The sequence below is a fragment of the Erpetoichthys calabaricus genome, chromosome 18, assembly GCF_900747795.2.
Source record: "Erpetoichthys calabaricus chromosome 18, fErpCal1.3, whole genome shotgun sequence".
Lineage (NCBI taxonomy): Eukaryota > Metazoa > Chordata > Cladistia > Polypteriformes > Polypteridae > Erpetoichthys > Erpetoichthys calabaricus.
Window position 1 is genome coordinate 73,957,551 of NC_041411.2, and position 25,168 is coordinate 73,982,718.

The 25,168-nt window shown below is 41.4% G+C and overlaps 1 protein-coding gene across 5 annotated transcripts in view; it reads left to right on the forward strand.

The window, feature by feature from the left end:
- LOC114668990 (FERM domain-containing protein 4B-like) overlaps positions 1–25,168 on the forward strand; it is a 154,774-nt gene that overhangs the window by 61,580 nt on the left and 68,026 nt on the right. Inside the window, exons 1-7 of one of the 5 annotated variants that reach the window (XM_028825055.2) lie at positions 666–870; positions 4,706–4,771; positions 5,078–5,172; positions 15,478–15,570; positions 18,548–18,632; positions 20,863–20,919; positions 24,003–24,025. In XM_028825055.2, coding sequence (XP_028680888.1) covers positions 730–870; positions 4,706–4,771; positions 5,078–5,172; positions 15,478–15,570; positions 18,548–18,632; positions 20,863–20,919; positions 24,003–24,025 — 560 coding nt within the window. In that variant the 5' untranslated portion in view covers positions 666–729. Of the gene's footprint in view, positions 1–665; positions 871–4,705; positions 4,772–5,077; positions 5,173–15,477; positions 15,571–18,547; positions 18,633–20,698; positions 20,920–24,002; positions 24,026–25,168 lie in introns of those variants that run through there. The other 4 variants (XM_028825054.2, XM_028825056.2, XM_028825057.2 and 1 more) reach the window with 4 other exon arrangements.

The window sequence follows — 25,168 nt, forward strand, 5'->3', positions numbered from 1 at the left end:
GGATAAAATCATCTGGCAAGCAAATATTTGTAAATATAAACTTAGTGTCATTTCACTACACAATCTAGCAAGTAGCTGGTTAAGGTGGTCATCCCACTACACGATATGGAGTGTGCCTTATTCAGCCTCTTTACAGGTCCTTCTGATGGTCACCTCTGTTGAACTGATTTTGTTTGAGTTTATACGGTAGAGCTTTGGATTGGGGGCTTTGACGCCTTAGCTAAGTCCTAATTACCTTTGTGACAGTAAGATTTGTGAAGAGCAGTGCAGGCAATTCAGTTTGCGCCGCTAAAGGAGATGCATATCTCCTGGTAAACACATAGACAAGCCCTAGCCATTGAGACCCCCACTTCCTGTGTGTCATTTATGAGTCTGCGATGAAGGAGATGCAAGTGGCAGAAGCAGGCCCTCAGCCAAGCAGAAATGTGCTGTCTGGTCGAGAACGGCTTGGTAATGAACGGCAGGCCAACTCTGCGGACGACACTTGCAGCGCTTGCCAGAGGGGTGAGTCTTAATGATGGCCAGCCGCCTGGAGCAACGGTTTCAGCATACTTTCCACTGTGTGCTGGAGGAGGAGGAGGAGGCAGGAAACTGGCAAATTGGTCCCAGATCCGCTGGCAGGCTGCAGTCGCTCCTTCAGACTAATTTTAGTCGTCGGACGCACTCGACATGGGGCTCGATCTTTGAGCTGACCCTCCAGCCCACTGCTCTGACGGCAGGAGAGAGGCAATGGCTTCGGGTCTATGGTGTGGTGGGGGAGACTGGCTCCAGGCTGGGACCCGATTTGTGCGTGGCATGGTGATCGCAGCTCTGAGGAGATGGCATGCAGAACGAGGGAGGCCTGGGCGGACGATTGGAGACATCTACCAGGTATGGCCTTCCTAAATGGAGGGAGAAGGGGGCCTGGGGTGTGTGTTGGCGGGGGGGCACTAGGGGATCATCACACCACAGGCAGTCATTGTGATGTTGTATCACTTAGATGGAAGGTGAGGGTGGAGGGGATGGTGGGCAGTGGGAGCATCAAGGCCAGATGGAGCAGTAAAGGGCATTAGGATGCATTCCTGGTGGAGCTTGACGTCTTTAATTTAAACCCATACAGTGTTTTGTGTTAGGGGGTGGGACAGCTGCCTGGTTGACTCACTCCTCATTGGCTCCATTGATGGCAGACACAATGAGCCTCACAACTGGATTTTTGAGATTACAGTCTCCCAGTTATGCTTAAGGATCCTTTCCAGCCTCTGGAGACTCAAGTGCCACTCTTGAACATCGTAAGTGAAACACAGGGATGGCTCAATGATTGCTGATGCTAATCTTTTGACATTTATACAGTCATATGAAAAAGTTTGGGAACCCCTCTCAGCCTGCATAATAATTGACTCTCCTTTCAACAAAACAGATAACAGTGGTATGTCTTTCATTTCCTAGGAACATCTGAGTACTGCTGTGTTTTCCGAGCAAAGATTTTTAGTGAAGCAGTATTTAGTTGTATGAAATTAAATCAAATGTGAAAAACTGGCTGTGCATAAATATGGGTCCCCTTGTAATGTTGCTGATTTGAATGCCTGTCACTGCTCAGTGCTGATTACTTACAACACCAAATTGGTTGGATGAGCTCGTTAAGCCTTGAACTTCATAGACAGGTGTGTCCATCATGAGATATAAAGGTATTTAAGATGGTCAATTACAAGTTGTGCTTCCTTCCCTTTGACGCTCCTCTGAAGAGTGACAGCATGGGATCCTCAAAGCAACTCTCCAAAGATCTGAAAACAAAGATTGTTCAGTCTCCTGGTTTAGGGGAAGGCTACAAAAAGCCATCTCAGAGGTCTAAACTGTCAGTTTCAACTGTAAGGAATGGAATCAGGAAATGGAAGGCCACAGGCACAGTTGCTGTTAAACCCAGCAGGTCTGGCAGGCCAAGAAAAATCCAGGAGTGGCAAATGAGCAGGATTGTGAGAATGGTGACAGACAACCCACAGATCACCTCCAAAGACCTGCAAGAACATCTTGCTGCAGATGGTGTATCTGTACATCATTCTACAATTCAGCGCAATTTGCACAAAGAACATCTGTATGGCAGGGTGATGAGAAAGAAGCCCTTTCTGCACTCACGCCACAGAGTCTCTTGTTGTATGCCAATGCTCATTTCGACAAGCCAGATTCATTTTGGAACAAAGGGCTTTGGACTGATGAGACAAAAATTGAGTTATTTGGTCAGAACAAAAAGAGCTTTGCATGGCGGAAGAAGAACACCGCATTCCAAGAAAAACACCTGCTACCTACCGACAAATTTGGTGGAGGTTCCATCATGCTGTGTGGCTGTGTGGCTAGTTCAGGGACAGGGGCCCTTGTTAAAGTCGAGGGTCGGATGAATTCAACCCAATATCAACAAATTCTTCAGGATAATGTTCAAGCATCAGTCACAAAGTTGAAGTTACGCAGGGGTTGGATATTCCAACAAGACAATGAACCAAAACACAGTTTGAAATCTACAAAGGCATTCATGCAGAGGGAGAAGTACAATGTTCTGGAATGGCCGTCACAGTCCCCTGACTTGAATATCATCGAAAATCTATGGGATGATTTGAAGCAGGCTGTCCATGCTCGGCAGCCATCCAATTGGACTGAACTGGAGAGATTTTGTATGGAAGAATGGTCAACAATACCTCCATCCAGAATCTATACACTCATCAAAGGCTATAGGAGGACAGCGTCTAGAGGCTGTTAGATTTGCAAAAGGAGGCTCAACTAAGTATTGATGTCATATCTCTGTTGGGGTGCCCACATTTATGCACCTGTCTAATTTTGTTATGATGCATATTGATGTCCACGTTCCTTTAACAAGGTATCCCTCTTCAGAGCCTACATTTAAGAGCAGATTAAAATCAGGCCTTGGAGGGCAGTCGCAGAATGTGTGTCCCGCGGTCAGCTCACTGCTGATAATCGATCTGACTACCAGATGAAAATGATGGATGAAATACTAATAGACCGCCATAAAGCATGGTGGCGTGCAGCTTGTGTGATGTTGGCAGTCTGTTATGTAGAAATGTAAATGGTGCTACGAAAGACATTTGTGACCTTGAACTGAGTTAAGGGGTTTTGGTAATGGAAGGAGTGACTGGATGGATGTCAAATCAACAACTGCAGTGCAAATCTGGAATTGAATCCAATAAGCAGTTTTCAATCTCAAAAAGACCTGCTTCCAGATTCTGGAATAGGATACTAAATAATTCACTTTATTGTACTATAACAATAATGATAATCACAACCATGATCATAGTGCGTACTGATTATAATCATTGCATACAGTCATGTGAAAAAGTAAGTACACCCCATTAAACGTTTTATCACTTTTTAACATACTTTTTTTTAATGTTTAAACAATATCTTTTTTAATAGGTGATGTAATAAAAAAAAGAAAAATTGACTTTGCAATAATTTATTCAATGAAAAACCTAACAGATACAGTATGTCATTTCTGTCTTTGGAAAAAGTGAAGTCCCCTCTTGGCTGTAATAGCTGAATGGGGCTGTAATAGCCCCATTTCCTAGAACCGGCTAGCCGTCTCTGACATCGAATGGAAGAAAGCTTTTCTCACTTCTCCATGCAGAATTCTTTTATCCATACAACATTTGAGGGGCGTCTCGCATGCACAACCCGTTTCAAATGAAAATGAAAATTCGGGTTGCAAATACTTAAAAGGTTGAGAAACGCTAGTCTATGGTTCTTTTGTATGTAGTGTTATGCTTAGTGTTATTTACTATTATTGTTATTATTAATATTAGCTTTAAGTTCAAGTTTTTTTCTTCCTGATGTTTTATATTGCTTATTGTGTCTGCAAGGAGCATTACGCAAGTAAGAATTTCACTGTACATTGTACCTGTGACAATAAGGGAGCTTGACCTTATAAACTCCAGCACTGGACAATATGCAGGAACCTATCCTTTTTAATAGTAGACATACAAACAAATTCACCTGATTTAAGGTTCAACTAATATGCATGAGGGATTCCGAGTCTCTGCAGAAAGCCATGCTGACACATACAGAATGTGCAAAATCTACACAGAGGCTGACCAGGCCAGGAATTGAACCCGTGTCCTTGGAGCCGTGAGCCACTGTATGGCTCCAACTGTGATTATTATTTAATGTATTTATTTTACTGATGGTATATTTCATGTTTCATGTAGCATGGTGGCACAATGGTTACGTGTTAGAATTCTGGCCTGGTCACTGTCCATGTGCATGCCTGCGTGGACCCCTCTTCCACATGCTGCAGGTTGATTGGCCCCACATAAGTGAGAAGGGCTGTGTACATAAAGCTACCGTTTGATGGGCAGGCTTCCCAACCAATACTTGGCCTTGTAACCTCATGCTGCCAGGACAGGATCTGACCACCCATAATCCCTGGCTTGTGAATGCTGTGCCATCTGTATCTGCTGGAATATTACCTGTCATAGTGTAATTATTTTAATTAAGAGACCTTAAATGTCATATACAACATAAGACAGCTGCATAAAAAAATTCTGCCATCTGCTCTAAAGCCCCTTGCCTGCTTGAACAGCTGTTCAGTTTTGTTCACTTTTCCTGCCTCTCATCTTCTCGATGTATGAAGACCATGAATGTCACCAACTCTCCTAATGTTTTCACCAGGCCGAGATTGGATTTATCGCCTTGTTAACTAACGTTGGCATAATTGAATGTGTTCCAGATGACGGAAGGAAGATTATGCCAGGTTCATCTGCTGGACGGGCGGAAGCTGGAGCTCTTAGTTCAGGTGGGCTTTTGTATGTGTGTGTGTGTGTTTTGTTTTTTTTTTTTGATCTTTGATGTGTAAAGATGTATCTGCTTTTGAATCCTGGGACCCAAATGGTGGCAATCGTTTAGTGGCTTTGGATTCAGCTGCAGAGTACCTCAGCAGGGTGTTGCTGCCCATTAAGATCTGATCGTTTTCTAAACTTAGTTGTGCCACTGAGAGTGTTCAGGCCATCCGTGACAGAGTGGCAGACCAAAATGTATTTCAAAAGGCAGGCAGTTGATGATGCCCTGTGACTTTCTAACTTCCCTATCTTCTCTTCCACAGCCCAAGCTGCTGTCTCGAGAGCTGCTCGACTTGGTGTCGTCTCACTTCAACTTGAAAGAGAAGGAGTACTTTGGAATAACCTTCATCGACAACTAGTAAGTAGGGGAGCCAACCGGCCAGAGTTGTTCTGGTAGTGCAGTCTGTGGGGAGCTGACTGTTCCTTCACTTCCATTTACCAGTCCATGTCCTCTCACTTTAGGACTGGAATTCGTCAGTGCCAGGAGAAACTCGGATTTCATTTTTCCATCAGCCTCCAGTTTATTACCACTTGAGTCATAAGACAGCTTCTCCACTGTCACTTGTTTTACTGCCTAAACCAGAGAGAGAAACAGAGAAACGTTTCTGATTTCCTTGATGGTTTAATATTTACATGTATATGTTTAGCAGGTTCTTTTATCCTGAATTTTTCGACTCTGTTTACACGTTGCAAGATAAAGGTGCTATATGGGCGCCTGACCCGACACAGACAGAGACGGAGGCACATATAAAAATAAATAAACTTTTAAATAAATAAACCCTAACTCCGTAATCCCTCCAGCCACAACACAGTCCCAAGCACAGTCCAAAAGTAACACCAAGCACTCTTCTTCTCTCTTCCACCACCACTCCTCCTCAACAAGCTTTGTCCTCCTTCCACCCGACTCTGGCCGCTGAGTGGTGGTCGCTGGCTCCCTTTTATTGGGCATCTGGAAGTGCTCCAGGTGCTTGATTGCCGACACCCTGCTGCACTTCCGGGTGTGGCGAAACCAATGCCCAAAAGGGGCCAGCAGCTCCAGCTGCAGCAACCCCTGGTGGCGCCTGCGGAACCCAACAGGGCTGCACAGAACTCCAACCCCCATGAAGCCCTGGGAGAGTCCGAGGCACCGCTGCAACCCAGGGAGGATGCCATCTAGCGTCCAGGGGGAGATTCTGGGTTTCCCAGCCTTGTCCCCCTGGTGAATATGGTGCAGAGGCGTCCCAGCCAGGCCATCCGTCACAACGTGTAAGGTGGACCGTTTTGAGATGCAGTGGCCTGTGTGGAATTTGCACACGTTCTCCATGTCTATGTGTGTTTTCCAGTGGGAACTCCAGCATTCCCCAAAGACGTGCATCTTCATTTAACAGAAAATCAGTCCAGTGTCAGGGTGTGTGCATGCCAGGACCAAGCCTCATCCAGGCCAGATTCATGCCTTGTCCCAGTGGTGTTGAGGCACTGGCCCCTATAATCCCAAATTTCATTAAGTGGCTCTGAGAAATTGATGTCATTAGGAGAGCGATTGGTGTTTCTTCATAGACTTTGCCGTTGAGTCAGTCAGGTCCTCTGATATACTGTGTGAACAGCTGTGTTCCAATCAGAATGATCCATAAAAAAATGAAATTGTGACATTCACACCAAACTTAAAACAACGTCCTGCAACCTTCCATTCCGGGAACAGAGAATAGAGCCAGGAAATCCAAGTAAGGCCATGAGATGGCTGTCACACTACACCACTTTCATTTGGAGAGCTTGCCACACTTGGCAACTTCAGTTCTTGGATCTCGTTGCCTTCAGGATGTCAGATTATATGACTAAGAATTGCAGAGAGTGCTTGATCATAAAACTCCTTAATGACTTCTCACCACAGTTTTAGATTTCTAAAGTATCACAAGCTCCATGTGTTTGATAGCCAACTAACATGCCACCTGTACAAATGTTTCCCAGTGTGGAAGACAGGGGACGTCGCAGGGTCCCAAATACTGGACACAACTGATATGAACACAGTCATGTGTTCAAATACAATGATTTTATTTCTTCCAAGTGCCTTTTCCAGGTTCTCTAGAATTGTTCCACACAGCACAGAGGGACAGTGAACCCTTCCTCTTTTTCCTCTTCCTCCCAACTCTGCACAAGTATTGCCCACTGCCCCCCACCAGTCCAAGCTCCTTAGGCAAGGCAGAGTGGCTCTTTTTAAACCTGATCCTGGAAGTACTTGCTTTTTGCTAAGCAGAGATAGTTCATCCCTTTAGCTCCCCCGGCGCCATCCATAGCACACAGCAGAGTTGTTCCATGGGACTATAATTCCCAGCATGCTCCATGGACTGGAAATTGGGAGCAGCGACATGAGAAGGCTGCCATCTAGTGTGTCTGGGCGGGGGTATATCCTCTGAAAAGGCTAACTCTCCTAGTCCCTTCATTACTCTATTCAGGATGCCAGTCCATTCTTGTCCTTCCACTCCACCCTCCCTTCATGACAAGGGACACCACAGGGAAAAAGGAAAAGGACAAACAGGAGGCACTGGACAGATAAGTCCCTCCACTTTTCTTCTTTCCTTGCCTGACGCGTTGTCTGCACTGTATCTCTGGCTGAGCACTCATTGGCTATCAACTCTCAAAAACAACACAGGGGTCCAATGTACAACTTGTGAAAAAATGATTTTGGTCAAGGCTTATTGCAGAATGTTATGATTGAGTCACTGGAGATGTTGTACTGCAAAGCTGGTGGCCATGCTGTGACAGTCTACTATTCGCTAAAATTATGAAAAATGAAGGCTATGACTGAAAATCTGTAGTGTGATACTGGCCTTAGCGACACATGGGGAAAAGAAGAAATGCGTTTTGAACATAACAGACATTGCAGGGCCTGTAAGCCGTCACCAGGTAGAGACGCAACAGCAATTAATTTTTGTATAGCGTACTTCAGAAACTCAGAGCACTGTAACAGGTTCACAGATCAAGTGCAATTACCATTTTCCATCCATCCATCCATTTTCCAACCCACTGAATCCGAACACAGGGTCACGGGGGGTCTGCTGGAGCCAATCCCAGCCAACACAGGGCACAAGGCAGGAACCAATCCTGGGCAGGGTGCCAACCCACCGCAGGACACAAACACACCCACACACCAAGCACACACTAGGGCCAATTTAGAATCGCCAGTCCACCTAACCTGCATGTCTTTGGACTGTGGGAGGAAACCCACGCAGACACGGGGAGAACATGCACACTCCACGCAGGGAGGGCCCGGGAAGCGAACCCGGGTCCCCAGGTCTCCCAACTGCGAGGCAGCAGCGCTACCCACTGCGCCACCGTGCCGCCCAATTACCATTTTACAAATTACTAATCACACAGTGCATTCATGAATAGTGAGACAAAGCAGTTGCAAACTGATTAACATAAATGGAACCTAACGTCATCAGTCCTTTAACATTATTGTTAAACTGTAGCCAGTTGACAACAAAATAACACCCCCATCCATGACCTCTCACTTCAGTGTCCATTTTGAAGGTCCAAATGCCAAGCCTTTAATTGCTGCTCCTGGCGTACTAGAAGGCTTTGTGCTGAATCTCCGTGAACGTCACGTACTCAGCAAAGTTAAAAGATGGTGTGACAAGATGTCTGACTGCCAAGACGGTGCTGGGAGTAAGCATACCATTTGGATTAGTGTGGAGTAGTGCTAGGTCCCACTACCAGAGAGAGCGACACTGACAGCATGGGGTACCTGTGTATGCCACTGTGTGAATGTAGAGGCCACTAGGGGGTGGTAAACCTTAAAAAAACAACTGTAGTGTTGAATTAACACTAGAAAGTGTCTGTATGGAAGTAATACTCCAGTATCTACACTTACACGCAAAGTGTTAATTCAACACCTGTTAAAAACTAAGACCGTATCAAAACCAAGAGTCCCTGTCTTTCAGAATCAGGCAGGCAGTATGGAGTAGTGGTTAAGACTTTGGACTTCAACCCCTTAGGTTGTGGGTTCAAATCCTGACACTGTGTGACCCTGAGCATGTGTGGACGCTGAAATTGAAACCAACAACGGGAGACTAAACCAACTGAAAAATAAAAAGCAATTTCTTTATTCTTGGTGAGTTAAAAACACTGAGAGACTACCTCCCAAGCCCCCCAGCTCAGTCAACTGATTTGGGTTCAGACAGACTCCTCTCAAAGAAAAAAATATTCTCTCTTTTATCACCTAGCTTGTTCATTAGCCAAAGAGAGAAGAAAAAAAAAAACATAGCAGTTCAGTATGAGGCCATACATAGATTGCTGTAAATTACGGTTACATCCTGATTTATGACATACAGGAGTGTCCCAAAACAAAGAGCCACCAGGCACTCGCATTCCTAAGGAATATGCCCTTCTCAGTATACACACACAAGACCAATTTAAGCAGTTTCTTATAGTTCATTACATTAGTTATAAAGAGATTACATTCTTCTAGTTTTAATATCTTCATTACATTATACTGTAATTGTTTGGTTAGATTAATAATCCTTGTTTATTAATTCATAAGTGACATGTTTTCTTATATTTTTAAACAAGAGTAAAGAAACAATCACATTAATTTATAATACCACAGGGTGTTCTGTTAGTATCAAGAAGTCAGCATTTTCACATAAAAGAATGTAAGTTAATCATATAATTCTGTGCACAAGCGTAATTCTTTTTCTACCTAAATGAAGAACAAATTCATATAGAAATAATAAATCATATGGCTCTCTGCAGCATGATTAATACAAAATACAGTCCTTGGTATGTATGAGGTAATTAATTATAATCATTACAGTTAATAATGTTTTTCTCACATGTCACTTGACCTGCCTGTGCTCCAATTGGAAGACCAAAAGAAATGGAACTAATTGTATCATAAATGTAAAGAATCAGAAAATAGAAATTGTAGTCAAGAGCACACGTGTCTTTTACCAGAAATCACTAAACATAGCTTCTTGGGGTCACATGTACCGAGTACAGGGAAATTCTTACTTGCTTCTGGTAACAAGTTGCCATTCCACATATTACTACCATACCTCAAAACGTCTGTCTTCCTTAGCTCAAGTGTAACGACTAAATAATCCCGTACAATAACAACAACATTTATTTCTATAGCAAGTTTTCATATAAATGATGTAGCTCAAAGTGCTTCTTTACAGGATGAAGAAAGAATAAAAGAAAAAATTAAAATTAGGCAATACTAATTAACAAAAAATAATGTAAGGTCTGGTGGCCAGGGAGGACTGAACAAAACAAAAAGAAAACTCCAGACAACTGGAGAAAAAATAAAACAAAATCTGCAGGGGTTCTAAGGCCACGAGACCACCCAGCCCCCACATCAATGATCTCAATCAGTCCTCAGGGTTTTCAGGCGTCATGTGGAAGAATTTGATGATGATGATCATGTGGACATCTGGCCTTCAATCCATCAATGAAGCGACTGCACGGTGCCCTGATCAGGTGGTGGGAGCGCAGATTAAAACCACAGAAAACCGTAAAGAGAACGGCATAGAAAGTAGGGATTAGTACGGATTTCGGAGCCACGAAAAAAAATGATAATTAAATGCATATAGAGAATATCAGGGTTACACTAAAATGAAGCTCTGAGAAAGACATGGGTTTCTTTAGCAGTTTTTTAAAGTGCTCCACCGTATTAGCCTGGTGAATTTCTATCGGTCAGCTATTCCAGATTTTAGGTACATAACAGCGGAAGGCTGCCTCACCACTTCTTTTAAGTTTAGTTCTTGGAATTAGAAGCAGACCCTCATTTGAAAATCTAAGGTTACGATTCGGAGTGTACGGTGAAAGACATTCTGAAATATAGGACAGAGCGAGATTATTTAAGGCTTTGCAAACCATAAGCATAATTTAAAGTCAATTCTAAATGGCACAGGTAACCAATGTAGTGACGTCAGAACTGGTGTAATGTGCTCATATTTTCGGATACGCATTTGTGATGGTGCACACAAATCAGGAAAACAAGGGCGCAAGGCTTCCAAAAAGACCCACAAAGCAGGTCAGGTTCTTCACTAGAAAAATAAGGTTCTGCAGCTCCAAACACCTGTAAATAGTAAATAAAATAGAATACAGAGAAAAAAATGAAAACAAAACCAAATTTTAACAACACCACACATTTTAATTTAACAAGGCTGTGTGCCAAGTGTGGGAGAGGGAAGAAGTGTACAGTGTTCCATAGATAGATAGATAGATACTTTATTAATCCCAAGGGGATATTGACATACAGGATGTTAGAGGGCAGGTGATCCAACAGCTGCTAGGGTTTGCATAACTCTCTTTCAAGAGAGAATGAGAGTGAAGTCAAAGAGGGAATGCAATAGGTGGCAACGTCTCCGGCCACTAGAGGGCATGCAAACCCAGAATGTAACAAGATGGGACTGAGCAGGCAGCTGGTGAGTTGCCTCAGGCACCTGAACTTACAGCTTCAGTAGGAGACTCAGAGCTAGAAGAACCAGTAAGGGAGCATTCTAACCTGGTGTCCCAATAGCAAAAGGAAGACTGCTCCTGAACCCCAGAAGTGATATGGGGCTTGGCAACCGGGAATGGCGTTTAAAGCTCTGTTTCTGGCAAAGGCCCATGGGAGGAGAGTCAGACAAAACAATCTGGTGAAAATGCTGGAGTTAGTGTTCAGTGCGGAATTGTGGAGGGCAAGTTTGTGAACCACCCCACCAGATAAATCGTTGACTTTTAGTTGATCTCGGAGAGGATGTTGGTTTGTTGTTTTAGCGTTTATTCTAAATTGAGTTTTATCTGCTGTGGTTAGATATTTTTGGTTAATAAAGTTGCCTTTTTTGAAACCATTTGCTTATTTGGTGCTGTTTCTGAGTTTGAAGCACTGTCACCTGGACCCATTTCTCGATAAAACATCAGGCTTGGAGTATATTTTAACATATATCCTCAGATCTTTTTGCAGATTCAGTAATCCTTATATTCAAAGATACACCCCTATACTCAGGGGCTTGGCCATCTTGACTTCATGAGGCGGATGTCTGACTGGATGAGCAGCCAGTTTTCCTATTTAAACATCCTACGCTAGCTATCGGTGGCTTCTCCTGCCCTTGAAGCACCCGCACCTTTTACACTTTCAACTTGCAATCTGAACTGATTTTCATTTTCGGTGTTTCCGACACCATTCAACTTGCCTTAGGAGGACATCGTTCCAGTTAAAGACTTGTCTGGCAGGAACATTTGAATCAAGCGTTTACAATTTATTTTTCATAAGAAGCAACTGTAGCTAAATGGGTCACGCGGAATTTGTTTTGCCACCTTTCCTTTACTTGAAACCCAAGTGTGTTTGCTTAACTGGGCGCTTTATTTGCTTTTTTGAACAAATAGGCAGAGTGACTCACGGGCGGGTGTCCTGTTGTGTTATCCCTTGTTGTGGAGTTGCTGGATAATAAAATAGAATGACTTGGAAAGGTGCCATTCAGTCCAAATGGTATATCTTTGGGATGTAGGAGTAGAACCCATGTAGACATGGAGAAAACGTACTAGGGACAGAATTTCAACTTGGGACTCCAGTATGAGGCAGCAAGGGTAACCAGTGTCACATAGATAGAAAGATGGAAACCTTATTAATCATGAAAGGAAACTGCAGGATTACAGCAGCAGAAGAAGAAAGCCATGAATAGGGTTGCCAGACATCCCTTATATACGGGACATGTCTCATATTTGATAATTTTGTTCCCTGTCCCATACTGACCTTTCAGGGATACCCAAATGTCCCGTATTTAGTTCATTTTCAAATTTCGTAATAAAAATATATTTTTACTTACCTTCTTACGGTACTTAGTTGCAACTTTATAAGTAATTATTATACTTTCTTTTCTCAGATTCTCAGAACCCAAATGTAACGAGGAAACTCGTGTTTGCTGCCTGTTTGCAACTTGTTCAGTTGCTAAGGTTGGCTGAGGACGGCGACACATTCGTAACATGTCGGAAACATTCGTGGCATTGTGTGTGTCTTAAAAAATCCTCTCCATAAGTTTGCTGTAATATCTGGAAAGTCTCGGTTAACATTTTTGCCAATGTCACACAGAATTTCAAGGACTACGTGTTTCTCTTCAAAATCCTTAATATTTCAGCTTGCAAAAAATCGTAAAAGGCACAGGAGACAAGTTCACTCTACTGCATATACTCGGTGACTAATAAGACATGGTGGGATTGAGCAAAGAGGGATTTTAAAGGTGAAGGTCACCGCTACACACCACCACTATTGGGAGCTTGCTATGTTGGCTCATTGGAGTCCTATTTAAAAAGTTTGGTTTCTTTTTGGACAGACCACGTATAACAAGAATTATCAATAAGTAAATTAACAAAGTGTAGGCATTTACTATGTGTAAAGTGGTTAGAATTGCACATACTAGTTACAATTTCATGGTACAGTGTCAGTCATTACCTCGGTATATTGGCACATAGCGTCATTGTCTGTTAAGATGTCTGCTAGACCATCTCAATACCACTGAGCACACAGGGAACAAGACCACCTCAGCAGAAGGGTGACTCATTACGGACCCTCCTTAGGAAACAGAGGTGGCTCTGTCCTTTTTTGCATACAGACAGACACTGTGTTGGTAGTCCACTCAAGCCTGTCGTACAGATGCCCTCTGAGTAACTTACAGTATACAGTCATCCCTCACCTATCGCAGGGGTTGCGTTCCAGAGCCCCCCGCTATAGGTGAAAATCTGCGAAGTAAAAACCATATGTTTATATGGTTATTTTTATATTGTCATGCTTGGGTCACAGATTTGCGCAGAAACACAGGAGGTTGTAGAGAGACAGGAACGTTATTCAAACACTGCAAACAAACATTTGTCTCTTTTTCAAAAGTTTAAAACCGTGCTCCATGACAAGATAGAGATGACAGTTCCATCTCACAGTTAAAAGAATGCAAACATATCTTCCTCTTCAAAGGAGTGCGCGTCAGGAGCAGAGAATGTCAGAGAGAGAGAGAGAGAGAGAAAAGCAAACAATCAAAAACCGATAGGTGCTGTTCAAGCTTTTAAGTATGCGAAGCACCGTGCGGGAAGCATTTCGCGCAACAAAGCAGCCACAAGTAAGCCCAGCAAGGAAGGGAGCAATGTGAAGGTAGTCTTTCAGTGTTTTTTGAGGAGCGTCCGTATCCTGTAGGGGTGTGAACAGCCCCCCTGCTCACAATATATTTGAGGAGTTTTATTTAATACGTAATACGCGCTCTGGTTGGGTAGCTTCTCAGCCATCTGCCAATAGCATCCCTTGTATAAAATCAACTGGGCAAACCAACTGAGGAAGCATGTACCAGAAATTAAAAGACCCATTGTCCACTGAAACCCACGAACCAATGAAAAATCTGCAATATATATATTTAAATATGCTTAAATATAGAAGCCGCAGAAGTCGAAGCGTGATATAGCGAGGGATTACTGTATATCATTACCACCTCCACATCTTCACCTTCTTTGAGAACAAGGGAACAGAGTAGACTTGACCCTCCTGAAGTTCCTTTGTCTTATGGATGTTAAGGTACAGGTGTTTCAGTTTGTACCATTCAAACAAGTCCTTCACTACTGATACACCCAACTACAGAGTCAGTCAAACCATTACACGGTGTGGCCACCATTTATGAAAGTGAAGGGGAGATGACATAATTCAGTATCGTACCTAAAGAGTATACAGGAATGGGGCCAGTACAGTTCCCTGTGGAGCCCCTGTGCTACGCATGACCATGTTTGATACACAGTTCTTAAGCCACACAAACTCTGGGTCCATTACGCAGGACGCTGTAGTAGCAGCAACCCATATTGACCGGAGCTAATCCCTCAACAGTATGAGCTTGTACTGTATGAGTGTCATCATGCCATCTGACATTAAAGTAACCATTCACTGATCTTTGAGTTGGTCTAAATGATTAACCAGGCATAGAGTTACTTTAAATCTCAGGTTTAGTAACAATCAAAATAAAAAGGCAAAAAGAGCAAGTACTGTAAATGCAAAACTATGTGGTGCAGTAGGGAGTCCACATCTTTAGAGATGCCTTTAACACTCCTTACCAGTCTTGTGGAGAACCAGAGGCGTTTCTTTTATCCATATTAACAAGCAGGGCATAACAGGAGAGTGTTGAATATTGATTGGATGTACAAGTAAGAATTTCACCGTACTCTGTGCATGTGACAGTAACACTACATCCATTACTGCTAGTAGACCCGAAGTGAGCACAATGAAGAACAGACAGACATACCCTTTCATTGAGGGAAAACTTACAAACATTACAAACAACAGATTTTGTGCCAATACCATTGCTTTTCTGTCTGGCCCTGTCCTATTTCGCTTTTAACCAGAAGATGTTTTTGTATTATGCATGAATGAACAGCTCCTAGGTTATGACAAATGTGTTTCTGAGATTTTTCAGATAAGAAAGACGTATATTTCTAGGTAAGTTATATGTGCTAATCCTGGACCTGGAGAATAGATTAACTTGTGCAAGTAAGAATTTCACTGCACTCTGTACATGTGACAATATTGACCCGATAAAGTTTTGAAGGCTAAGCAGAAGGGAAGACTCAATCCATCTGTTACATATTGGGAGGCTGCAAGTCTTTTCTTTGTTTTAACCAGTTGTGTTTATGCTTGGACAATCGTGCCGTCAATTGAAACACCTCTGTTTCTTTTCAGTGGCCAATGTAACTGGCTGCAGCTGGATCGCAGAGTCCTGGATCACGACTTTTCAAAGAAACCAGGACCAGTAGCGTTGAACTTCTCTGTCAGGTTAGTACTCTAAATGTGAAGCAGCGTATTGCAGACATGTGCATGTCATCTTAAATGTAGCATGCCCTGTGTAAAGTAACTTAACTATCTTTCTACACTGGTATTTTTTGTTATTTGTCATATTAACTACAGCATCCTTAATTCAAAATTCAAAATGCTCCAAAATCAAAACCCTTTGAGCACCAATATGGCAGTCCCTGTGTTGCCGCGAGAAAATACGAAAGGCGCAGGCGCCTACAACGCGCTTCTGAACTAAACGTCCACACTACATAGCATGGTCCGGGTAATGAGAATAAACGAACTCTCCGTATTAAACGTACAGCATCCTCACACGTCCAAACCATATAGCATATGTGAATCACATTACAGTGATGCATTATTAACAGTACAACCACAGAAAACACTCTGTATTAATAGTAAGTGCAATTATCCATATTACTAACGGTAGACAACGGATAACTAATGGAGTCACGGTCACGGCTCCGGCTCCAAAACGAAACTTTTCAACTAACGGACATACAGAAACGAGCCCACCTGAATACAATTAATGAACTCAGGCGCCTACAACGCGCCTCTCAAACAGCAGAGGCAATAGGTAAACGGCAAAGAAAGGAACGACAAACAGCCGCTAAACAATTCCGCCAATTAGCTGACAACGCATTCTGTAATGCGTCCACTATTAATGAACATTCATTAGGATTAATGAATATCATTTGCTGTCATTGTCATTCACTTAACTTCCCTGAAGAAACAACTGGCAATACAACTAATGAGTTTACATGTTGTTGTCAAAAGGGTCAGGTTAGACTGCCTCCTTTAGATGAATATCCTGAATATCTACGGATGTTTCTAACTAACAATGTACCCGAACATAAAAAACTTTATGGACTGCATTAGATCCTACAATAGTTCATTTGCTTTTGCATCTACCGGGGTAAATATCAGGCCACCAGCTGGCAATGGCCCATACTGCTTTCGCGTATGTGGACAAATATTACATCGGATTGGAACAGTGCACCCTGAACCAAATCACGAACGCAAATATGCACAGATCTACGTGTTAGATCCAGATGACGCAATCTATCAACGATTTTACTACAAATGTTGTGTGTAAAGAAATATTCCAATAGATCTTTCTAATGTGCCATGCTATGGGTTCTTTATTTCCTTTGTTCGTCATCTACACCTTTACACTCCAATATATCTCATACATTCATCAATTTATTTCAGGTTACCCAACCCCGGGGGTTGGCGAGCGAAGCGAGCAGGGGGCGGAGCCCCCTTGTTCCTTTAATAATTTTAAACACTTCAATCATATCACCTATTAATCTATATTTGCTTAAACTGAAAAGATTCAACCCTTTCACTCTCTCCTCATAGCTCATATGTCTTAGTCCAGGACCTAGACCAGGTCTCAGTCAGCCTAGTCAATCTTCTATGGACTCTCTTTAGTGCTGTTATGTCTTTTTTGTAATATGGAGATCAAATCTGTATACAGTACTTCAGAAGAGTTCTCACTAGTGTGCTGTATAGCTTAGGTATAACCTCCCTTGACTTGTGTTCTACACATTTTATTAGCCTTCTTCATTGCTTCTGTCTACTGTTTTAATGTAGATAGTTATGATTTCCTGGTGCTTCTCATAATGTGCACTTTAAAGTTATATTCAAATCTAACATTTTTACTACCTACTGTAAATGTAATACTTTACATTATATTTAATCTGCCACAGTCTGTCCAACCCAGTATGCTTTGCAAATCCCTCAGCAACAATCTGGATAATTCTGTGTTATCCACCCTTCCACCTAATTTGATTTCATCTTCAAACTTAACCAGCTTTTTGATTATTTTCTTGTCCTGATCATTTGTGTATGTTAAAAAGAGCAACAGCCCATCACTGCTCCTCGAGGGACACCACTTTTAAAATCACCTAATTCTGAAAAAGTTAGTGAATCTACTCCATGAGGACCACTCCAATTAAGGGTGACCCATTAATCTAATGTAAAAATTTTGGGGACAAAAAGAGAAAAAAACATGCAAATTCCATACAGTGTCTGGGCTGGGATCTGAACAAGGTGTTCAGTCTTGTTCATCCTGTTCTCCTAGATTGTCTAAAAGAACATCATATTGAGACTGGAAGGTCCCTAAAGGCCTACTCTCCACCGTACTGCTTGGTCTTTTATTCCATGTGTCTTTGGCTCTTTGTGTGAAGAAAAAATTTCTAACATTTCTGCAAACTCTGCCCTTAACATACAAATTCCACACAGTGTCTAGGCTGGGATCTGAACAAAGTGTCCTGTGACTGTGAGGTAGCAGTGGGACCTGCTGCACCACTATAACACCATCCCATCATCTATCCATTTTCTAACCTACTTATTCACTCCTGGGTAGTACGGACCTGGTGTCTGTCCCAGCAGCACTAGGTACAAGGAGCCGGCATTGCACAACACATTTCTGCACACACCCACACTCATACAGTGTCAATTTAGAGTTATGAATCAGCCTAATATGACATGCAGGGAAGTGGGAGGAGATCCAGATTACCCGAAGAAACTCTAGGAGCAAAAGCCACTCAAGCAGAGGTCAGGCCTGTGATTTAGACCATTGACTCTGTAGCTGTGAGACAGCAACCCAAACCACTAACTACACCGCAATACCAGCCTCTTGACCTCCAGTCATAAATATGTACAATTTTCTTTACATTGAAGCATTTAGATAATTTCCATGTGTGTTTTAAACAGCTGAATGTAACATACCCCATATCTTTTGAGTCTTTTTTTCATCCATCCATTATCCAACCCGCTATATCCTAACTACAGGGTCGCAGGGCTTTTGAGTCTTTTAATGAGCAAAAATAAATGAATTAAATGTGGCATACATGCAAGAACCTGACCTTGAATTGGTCTCCATAAAAATCCATTTCTATCTTGCCTGTTCTATACCCAGATAATTGGTAATTGCTTTCCTTTCCATTTTCAGATTTTATATCGAGAGCATTTCGTTCCTGAAAGAAAACACAACAGTGGAACTGTTCTTTCTGAATGCAAAGGCCTGCGTCTTCAAGGTAAGCAGCACCACCTGCTCGACTTACCGTATACACCATATCACAAAAGTCAATTTCTCCTTGTCCAACTCTCCGATTGTTCTAAAACAAGTAATGTGGACCTCAAGTAGGTTAGTGGGCTACCAAGACCCTTCCAGATGAGTCATACTCCTCTACTGAAAATAACACACAACAGTTCACAAAGGTGTTTAAAATTAAATCAGTGGCAAGAATAAGAGGCAAATGTAGCATTCTGGAATTTGCTTAGTCTAATTCAGCATTGCTGGGGAGAGAATAAGAGAGAAATACAGTAAAAAGAGAAAATACAGTAAAATTATGTTTCATAATGAAAAATCAAACTCCTCTGACACCTCTTCACTTCTGCCATTCATCTGTGAGGTGGTGGAAAGCAAAGCCATCTGTCCAGCATCAAGACTTCTGTGTCTGATCCTCCAAAGACAGGAGATGCACCTCTGCGGCTTTAAGACTTTACGTAAGTCCTACAAAACAGAAAATTCAATAAAACTGATCAGTACTGTTGTCTGGTGCTACAGGGAAGGGTTTCTTAAATTATGGGTCTTGGGTTTCCACTGTTGGGTCGTGAATTACTGTTGTATTTAATGGTAATCGGTTGCAATGAATCAACTGACTTTACTCCAACTGTCGTCCTTGATTCCCTAACCTCCTCTGATATGATCGTCCACAATTCTAATCTCTGACTATTGTCCACAATTCTCCAATACCTCCCTGCACATGTATGATCCCTGGGGCATTCAACAAGGAATGGGTCTCAAAGACACTTAAAGGGGCAAGATTGGGTCTCAACAGAAAAAAAAAAAAGAAATACTGATATAAGGGATTCCAAATGTGCATTAAAAACTTTCCTTAAATATAGATTCAAAAATGTTTTAGAGCCGTTAAATAAAGATATTAAGATCCATGGTAACATTTTAGACATTTAAAGCACAGCATTAAGCACTCTGAAATTGTTTAATATTTAAAGGCAACCCCTCCCCCCCCCCTTTCAATTTTGACAGTAGTTTGGGGCAGCTTAGCCTTCACAGATTACAAGGAGCTTAAAATTCCACTTTAATTGTCTAAACTAAATGTTTACTGTGGGTATCACAGTATTCATTCAAAGACACCAAAATGTTATGTTCAAATTTTGTAAAATAAATTTTAAGTTTACAACACTGTTTGTTTACTTTTTAGTCCTAATTTTTATTTTAGGTGGTATAATATCACAATAGTTTGTGTTTTTTTTTTCTTTTTCCTTTGAGAGAACAAGTGTCTTAAGTTTGAATCTTGCACCTGATTGTGCACACAAACTCTGTGTGCAGTTTGCATATTCTCCCCATTTTAACATTGGGTTCCCTCCCACATCCCCCAAAACAATAATTTGCATCACTTTGCAGAGATCTGTTTTCACTGTTATGTGATGTCATCATTCCTTTCGAATTGTGTGTGATTCCTTCAAATGCAGGGTGCCACGGACTGTAACTGCTGCATCACTAGTGTAGTCCAGTGTACACTAATAATGACAGATACGAGGTCAAGTTAGCATCATTACTTAAACCAGCGTTGAGTGGGCCCATTCAACTCGACACAGACGGTGACCAAGCTTTTACTCCAACCCAGCGTAGTGGGGCACCACTGCGCCACCGGGCCGCCCATTGTCCCACTTTATTCTAAAGAAGAATATTAAGTATTAGTGCGACAGCAGCGCCAAGCGGCACACATTTAGACTTGGAAGCAATAACAGAGTTGAGGTGTACAACACGGTTTACACACAATTGCTTGCGACGGAAAAATATTCCTAAGTAGAAGGCAGCACTCGGCGCGTCACGCAGCCAGACTGACAGACTTATTATCGTAAAGCAAAAACCTGCTCTACCAGGTCATACCAACCGTTATCTTCAGTATGGGTGTTGTCAAAATAGTACGCCAAACATGCGCTCACGGAGCATTTTCTGAAACGTATTTTGAGCTTGTTAGTATTGTGAAATATTGTCAAAGTTAAACAGATAACGTCGCCTCTTTTCGCTATTCTGAAACCAAGAAAAATCGTTTAGAGGTTGAATTTTTTCCCCCCTTGTCACATGATGGTTCAGTCTAACACCGAGTGGAACCTGGAGGTACAGAGCGCGGCACCCCGCCCCGCCTGCTCTCCCTCCCTCTGGCAATCTGTGTTTGTAACTCCCCTTGCTTTTCATTTTTATTTACAGTATTTTTTTCTTTCCCTTGTCTACAGGAAGACATTGAAGTGGAAAGTGAAACAGCCTTCAAGCTCGCGGCATATACTTTGCAGGTGAGAAGCAGTCATTAGAGTTTGGAATTGTTACGAACCTAATAAAGTTGGAGTAGACCGTTTGTGTTTGTGCGCACGCGCACACCATGTCTTGGCTGTGCCAGGGCTGCGCAGAATGGGCTGCTTGCTTTTTAATTGTGATAGGATGTCTTTAGGCTGGATTGTCTCGTCGCCCTTTGCCCGGCATCAGTCACGCGGATGTACAGCTTTCAAGATCTTGCAGAACCTCGGTACTTGACTTTCCCACTCCAACGAACTGAATTATGTAGTTTACATCAGTAACGACTTGGTACATTTGAAAGAATCTTTCTCGTTTGATTTCACGTCTGTGGAACAGGCGGTGACTATCAATATTCGCTGTTGTCTCTTTGGGTTCTCGACCCGGAGGTGGTGCGAGTGTGTTTAGTAGGGGGTGAACCGTGGGCGGACCCCAATGCCACTTACACTCCGTAAACAAGACACCGCTGATCGAATTGTGCGCACTGAAAAGCAGCCGTTCGGAAGGAACGATGTTGTTTCGAGGGACTCCAATCAGAGTCCAACAGCCTCATCCACTAAACATATTTTAATCTCAAAATCGCTTCTCATTTTCCTGTTATGTCATGTTAACTAATGCATGAGCTCCTGTTTGTTCACTGCAATTTTAATCTAAAATGCCACGACGAACAGCAGTAAAGTCATCAGTGGTGTATTACAGTTAGCTGCTGATTATTGTTCATATTCACATTAGAGTAGGGCCTTGTCTGTATAGATTAGCAACAGATAAACCTGTTGATCAATTCCTGCATTATAAAGTGAAAATGAGATTTTGGCTGTTGAACCTTCAGAAATGATTTTTGTTTTTCAGTGTAGCTGTACTTTCAGTTGCTTTGCGCACTGATGCAGACCAAACATGCTTTACTTCTTATAGCTCTTTTCTTGATCAAGCATTTCTTGAGCCATTTTACAGGCTGAAAATTTTCCAATAATAGGAATATCAATCTGTAACATTCTGGTTTTAATCATAACACTTTGAAGTGCACTGCCTGGTATATATAAATATGTGCTGTGTAAACTAAAGCTGAACTATGTATCATGACTTTTATAGCTGATTATCTCTGATCAGCTTCCTAAATTCACAAAACTTCCTTCTTTGTAGGTGACAGTGTTACATGGAGGATTTAAGGCTAGCCAGTTTAAATTTTTCAAATTTGTTTGGGCATTTTGAAGTTCAATATGTTATGGTTGGAATCAGTGTACAGTAGATCATATATCCATCTGTTATAACTAATGTAAGACATTCTACAGAAAATGGATGGTCATCTAAAACAGGGTGCAGTGTGCAAAAATCATGTATAAACAGAATTTCATTGTAGAATGAACGTTTGGTATGAAGCTGCATTTTTTAATTTGCATAAACAGAAATTGTAGTGGTCAAGTGCAGTACACCATCTGCTGAAATTAACTGTCCTTGACTCATATTATTGTAGCCTGACAATCCATAATGTTTATTATGCTTCATCTGGCACAGTTCACCAAGACCTCTTTGCACTCCATAGGGAATAGTCCAACCCTTCATGTGAATTTCTGTCTAACCGATCATAATAATAATAATTCTTTGCATTTATATAGCGCTTTTCTCACTACTCAGATCATGGCTGTTAGGTTTTTGTAACCAATGAATTGTAACTAGCTTGCATTCTGTTCCGGGTTCTTCACTTGGGATGATCAGTTCTGTAGAGGTTCTGTAATACTTGTTGACAAACGGTCTCCCGGACCAATGTTTACTCGATTATGATTTTGTAAGTCGCTTTGAATGAAAGTATGAGGAGTAGTAGTACTTGATGAAAGTAGAAATCCAACTAGTCATCTTCACTAACTGAACTAACTGCTGATAATGTGTACAGTCAAATGGTAACCCACTTGTTAAGCATTTTAAAATAGTAATGCTACAAATACTTTATTGCTAATAATCACACATATTTAAAGGTTCCAAAAAAGTGTTCTTTGTAGTACAATTTGAATGTTTGACAATTATTCGATCACACTTTGGTTATTTTTAAACATTATTTGTACAGTAGTTATGACATGTATGAAATGGTCAGAGTGATTTCTTCTGTGGACAGTGATAGAACGCCACATTCATGTTAAAAAAAATAAGGTGATCCGTTTCTTTCATTAATTTCCATGAACACTGCTTGACAGTGCACTTTTTATTAGCTTTATTTTGCTCACTAGGTTAAGTCTTTCATTGCTTCAAATGCCGTTGGGCTTACATGTTTAATATAAAATCAAACAGTTATCAATTATTTGACCAGTTTAGCAGTAACAACAAAAATTAACCATTTGCAGATGCTGGACAATCAATAGATTGGTGCATCTTTTATCTGAATCATTAATGGTAGGTTTGTTGCAAAGGCAGACTTTTCACAACTAATCTGAGCCGTGAATATAATTGAACTGCCCATTCCCATAGTTCCCTGACTGGCCTCAAAGTCCAACACCCACATAGCTGATTTACTGCCCAGCTTCTTCCATATCTTGCATCTGTGTTTCATCTGTCTTTTGTGCTGCTTGTCATCTGGTGCTAATGACAGTGATCTCACAATTGGCACTGCTTGTGTCAGTTACCTAGAAAGAGTACTATAAGAGTTAGTCATCAATATATTACCTGATGATTACACCTTTATTACTCCAAGATTGCGTTTACGCCCACTCCAGTGTAGGAGGCCAGCCTTTAGATTATATGTGCCAAGGTGCCCCCTGCCCTGCTGTGATTTGTGTAAGTGGAATGTGTCATTTGCATATTTCATGCTACTACACCCCCCCCCCCCCCATTGGAATGTGCTATATCCATATATGGTTCATTGGCTGGATGAAAAGTCCCTAAAATATCTCTCATAGACACATTGTCTGCACAGTTGCACTCCAGGTGTAGAGCCCTTTTGTTTCTTTAGAAAATATGGGAAATTTCTCATAGTTTTTTTTTTTTTTCTTGGCCTTCAAGTTGACCAATAAACCAGAAAAGGCAGACTGTTTTATAATCATACAATATCTGGTTATTTATTGTTATTTTTTTCAACTTCTTTTTTTCTTCCTTTCAGGAAGCAAAGGGTGATTTCAAAAGGTAAGAGTATTGAAAATCTAGAACATATGATTGCTTGTCATTCGACTTTATATTATTGAATATGAACTGCTGTTATATATGGCATCAGATAAAACGTGTTTTGGATTTGTGTTTCATACTTGAAGGTTTCTAAATGGGCACTCTGTAGCTTCTTCAAGATTCTGGTTCTTCAGATAAGAAGTCCGTTCCACACTAGCACTCAATTCTCTTTTTGTGCTCCTTTGTAGTATCAAAAGTTCTCATCAAGGCTGACACTGTCTCCTATCTGCATGTAGGTGTTTTTGTAGGCCTCTCTGTGTGGAAAGATGAAGTGTGAATTAGATGGAGGTTTAATATTTCCTCTCAAATTTCAATTGTATGATTGGAAACCTTTTGAACTTAACAATCAGGGCTTTAAAACTGAAAACAGAAGTGCCATAAATAAATGTAAAAACATAATATCCTTACATTTGTGAAGGAGACTAGAGTACTGTGGGCATTCCTGTAGAAACTATACTCTGGCCCATTTGGAGAGACCAAAGCATTGTACTTGGTGTTGTCTCAAACTCATTCATTAATTTTCTGTAATCCTTTATTCTAAAGTGTGGAATCTACAGTAGATAAATCAATGCACCATAAATGGTTTAATGTTATTTCTTACACTCTGATATTAGGGTTTGTTGGTGATACATCAAAAAATGTGTTACATAGGATAAAAAGCATAGTTTTCTATATAAATAAAACCAACATCTTGTATGTCCAGCACATACTTTTCCATGCATAAAATTGTAATTGCGATATTTTACCTCAATGCAATATGCATCTAAGGTATATTTGAAGGAAAAGTAAAAGTGATATCATTTTAATGCACATCTAAAAGTTGATAGTGGTGTCTATGGTTGTGTTAACACTGCAGCATCTCACCATGTTGCTGGTACTATAGTGGAAGTAACAGAAGTATAGTACAATTCTTATTTCCATGCCTGACCAACCTACGACATGACACCAGTCTCCAGCACCATGATAAACACAATTTTATTATAGCATTTATAGGGTAATGATGTCATTATTGTTGAAGCTTTTACTTGCATGTGCTAATCAACATGGAACACGTCGCCACTTTCCTACACTGTGAGTAGTGACTATAACAATCTTCCCTTGAAA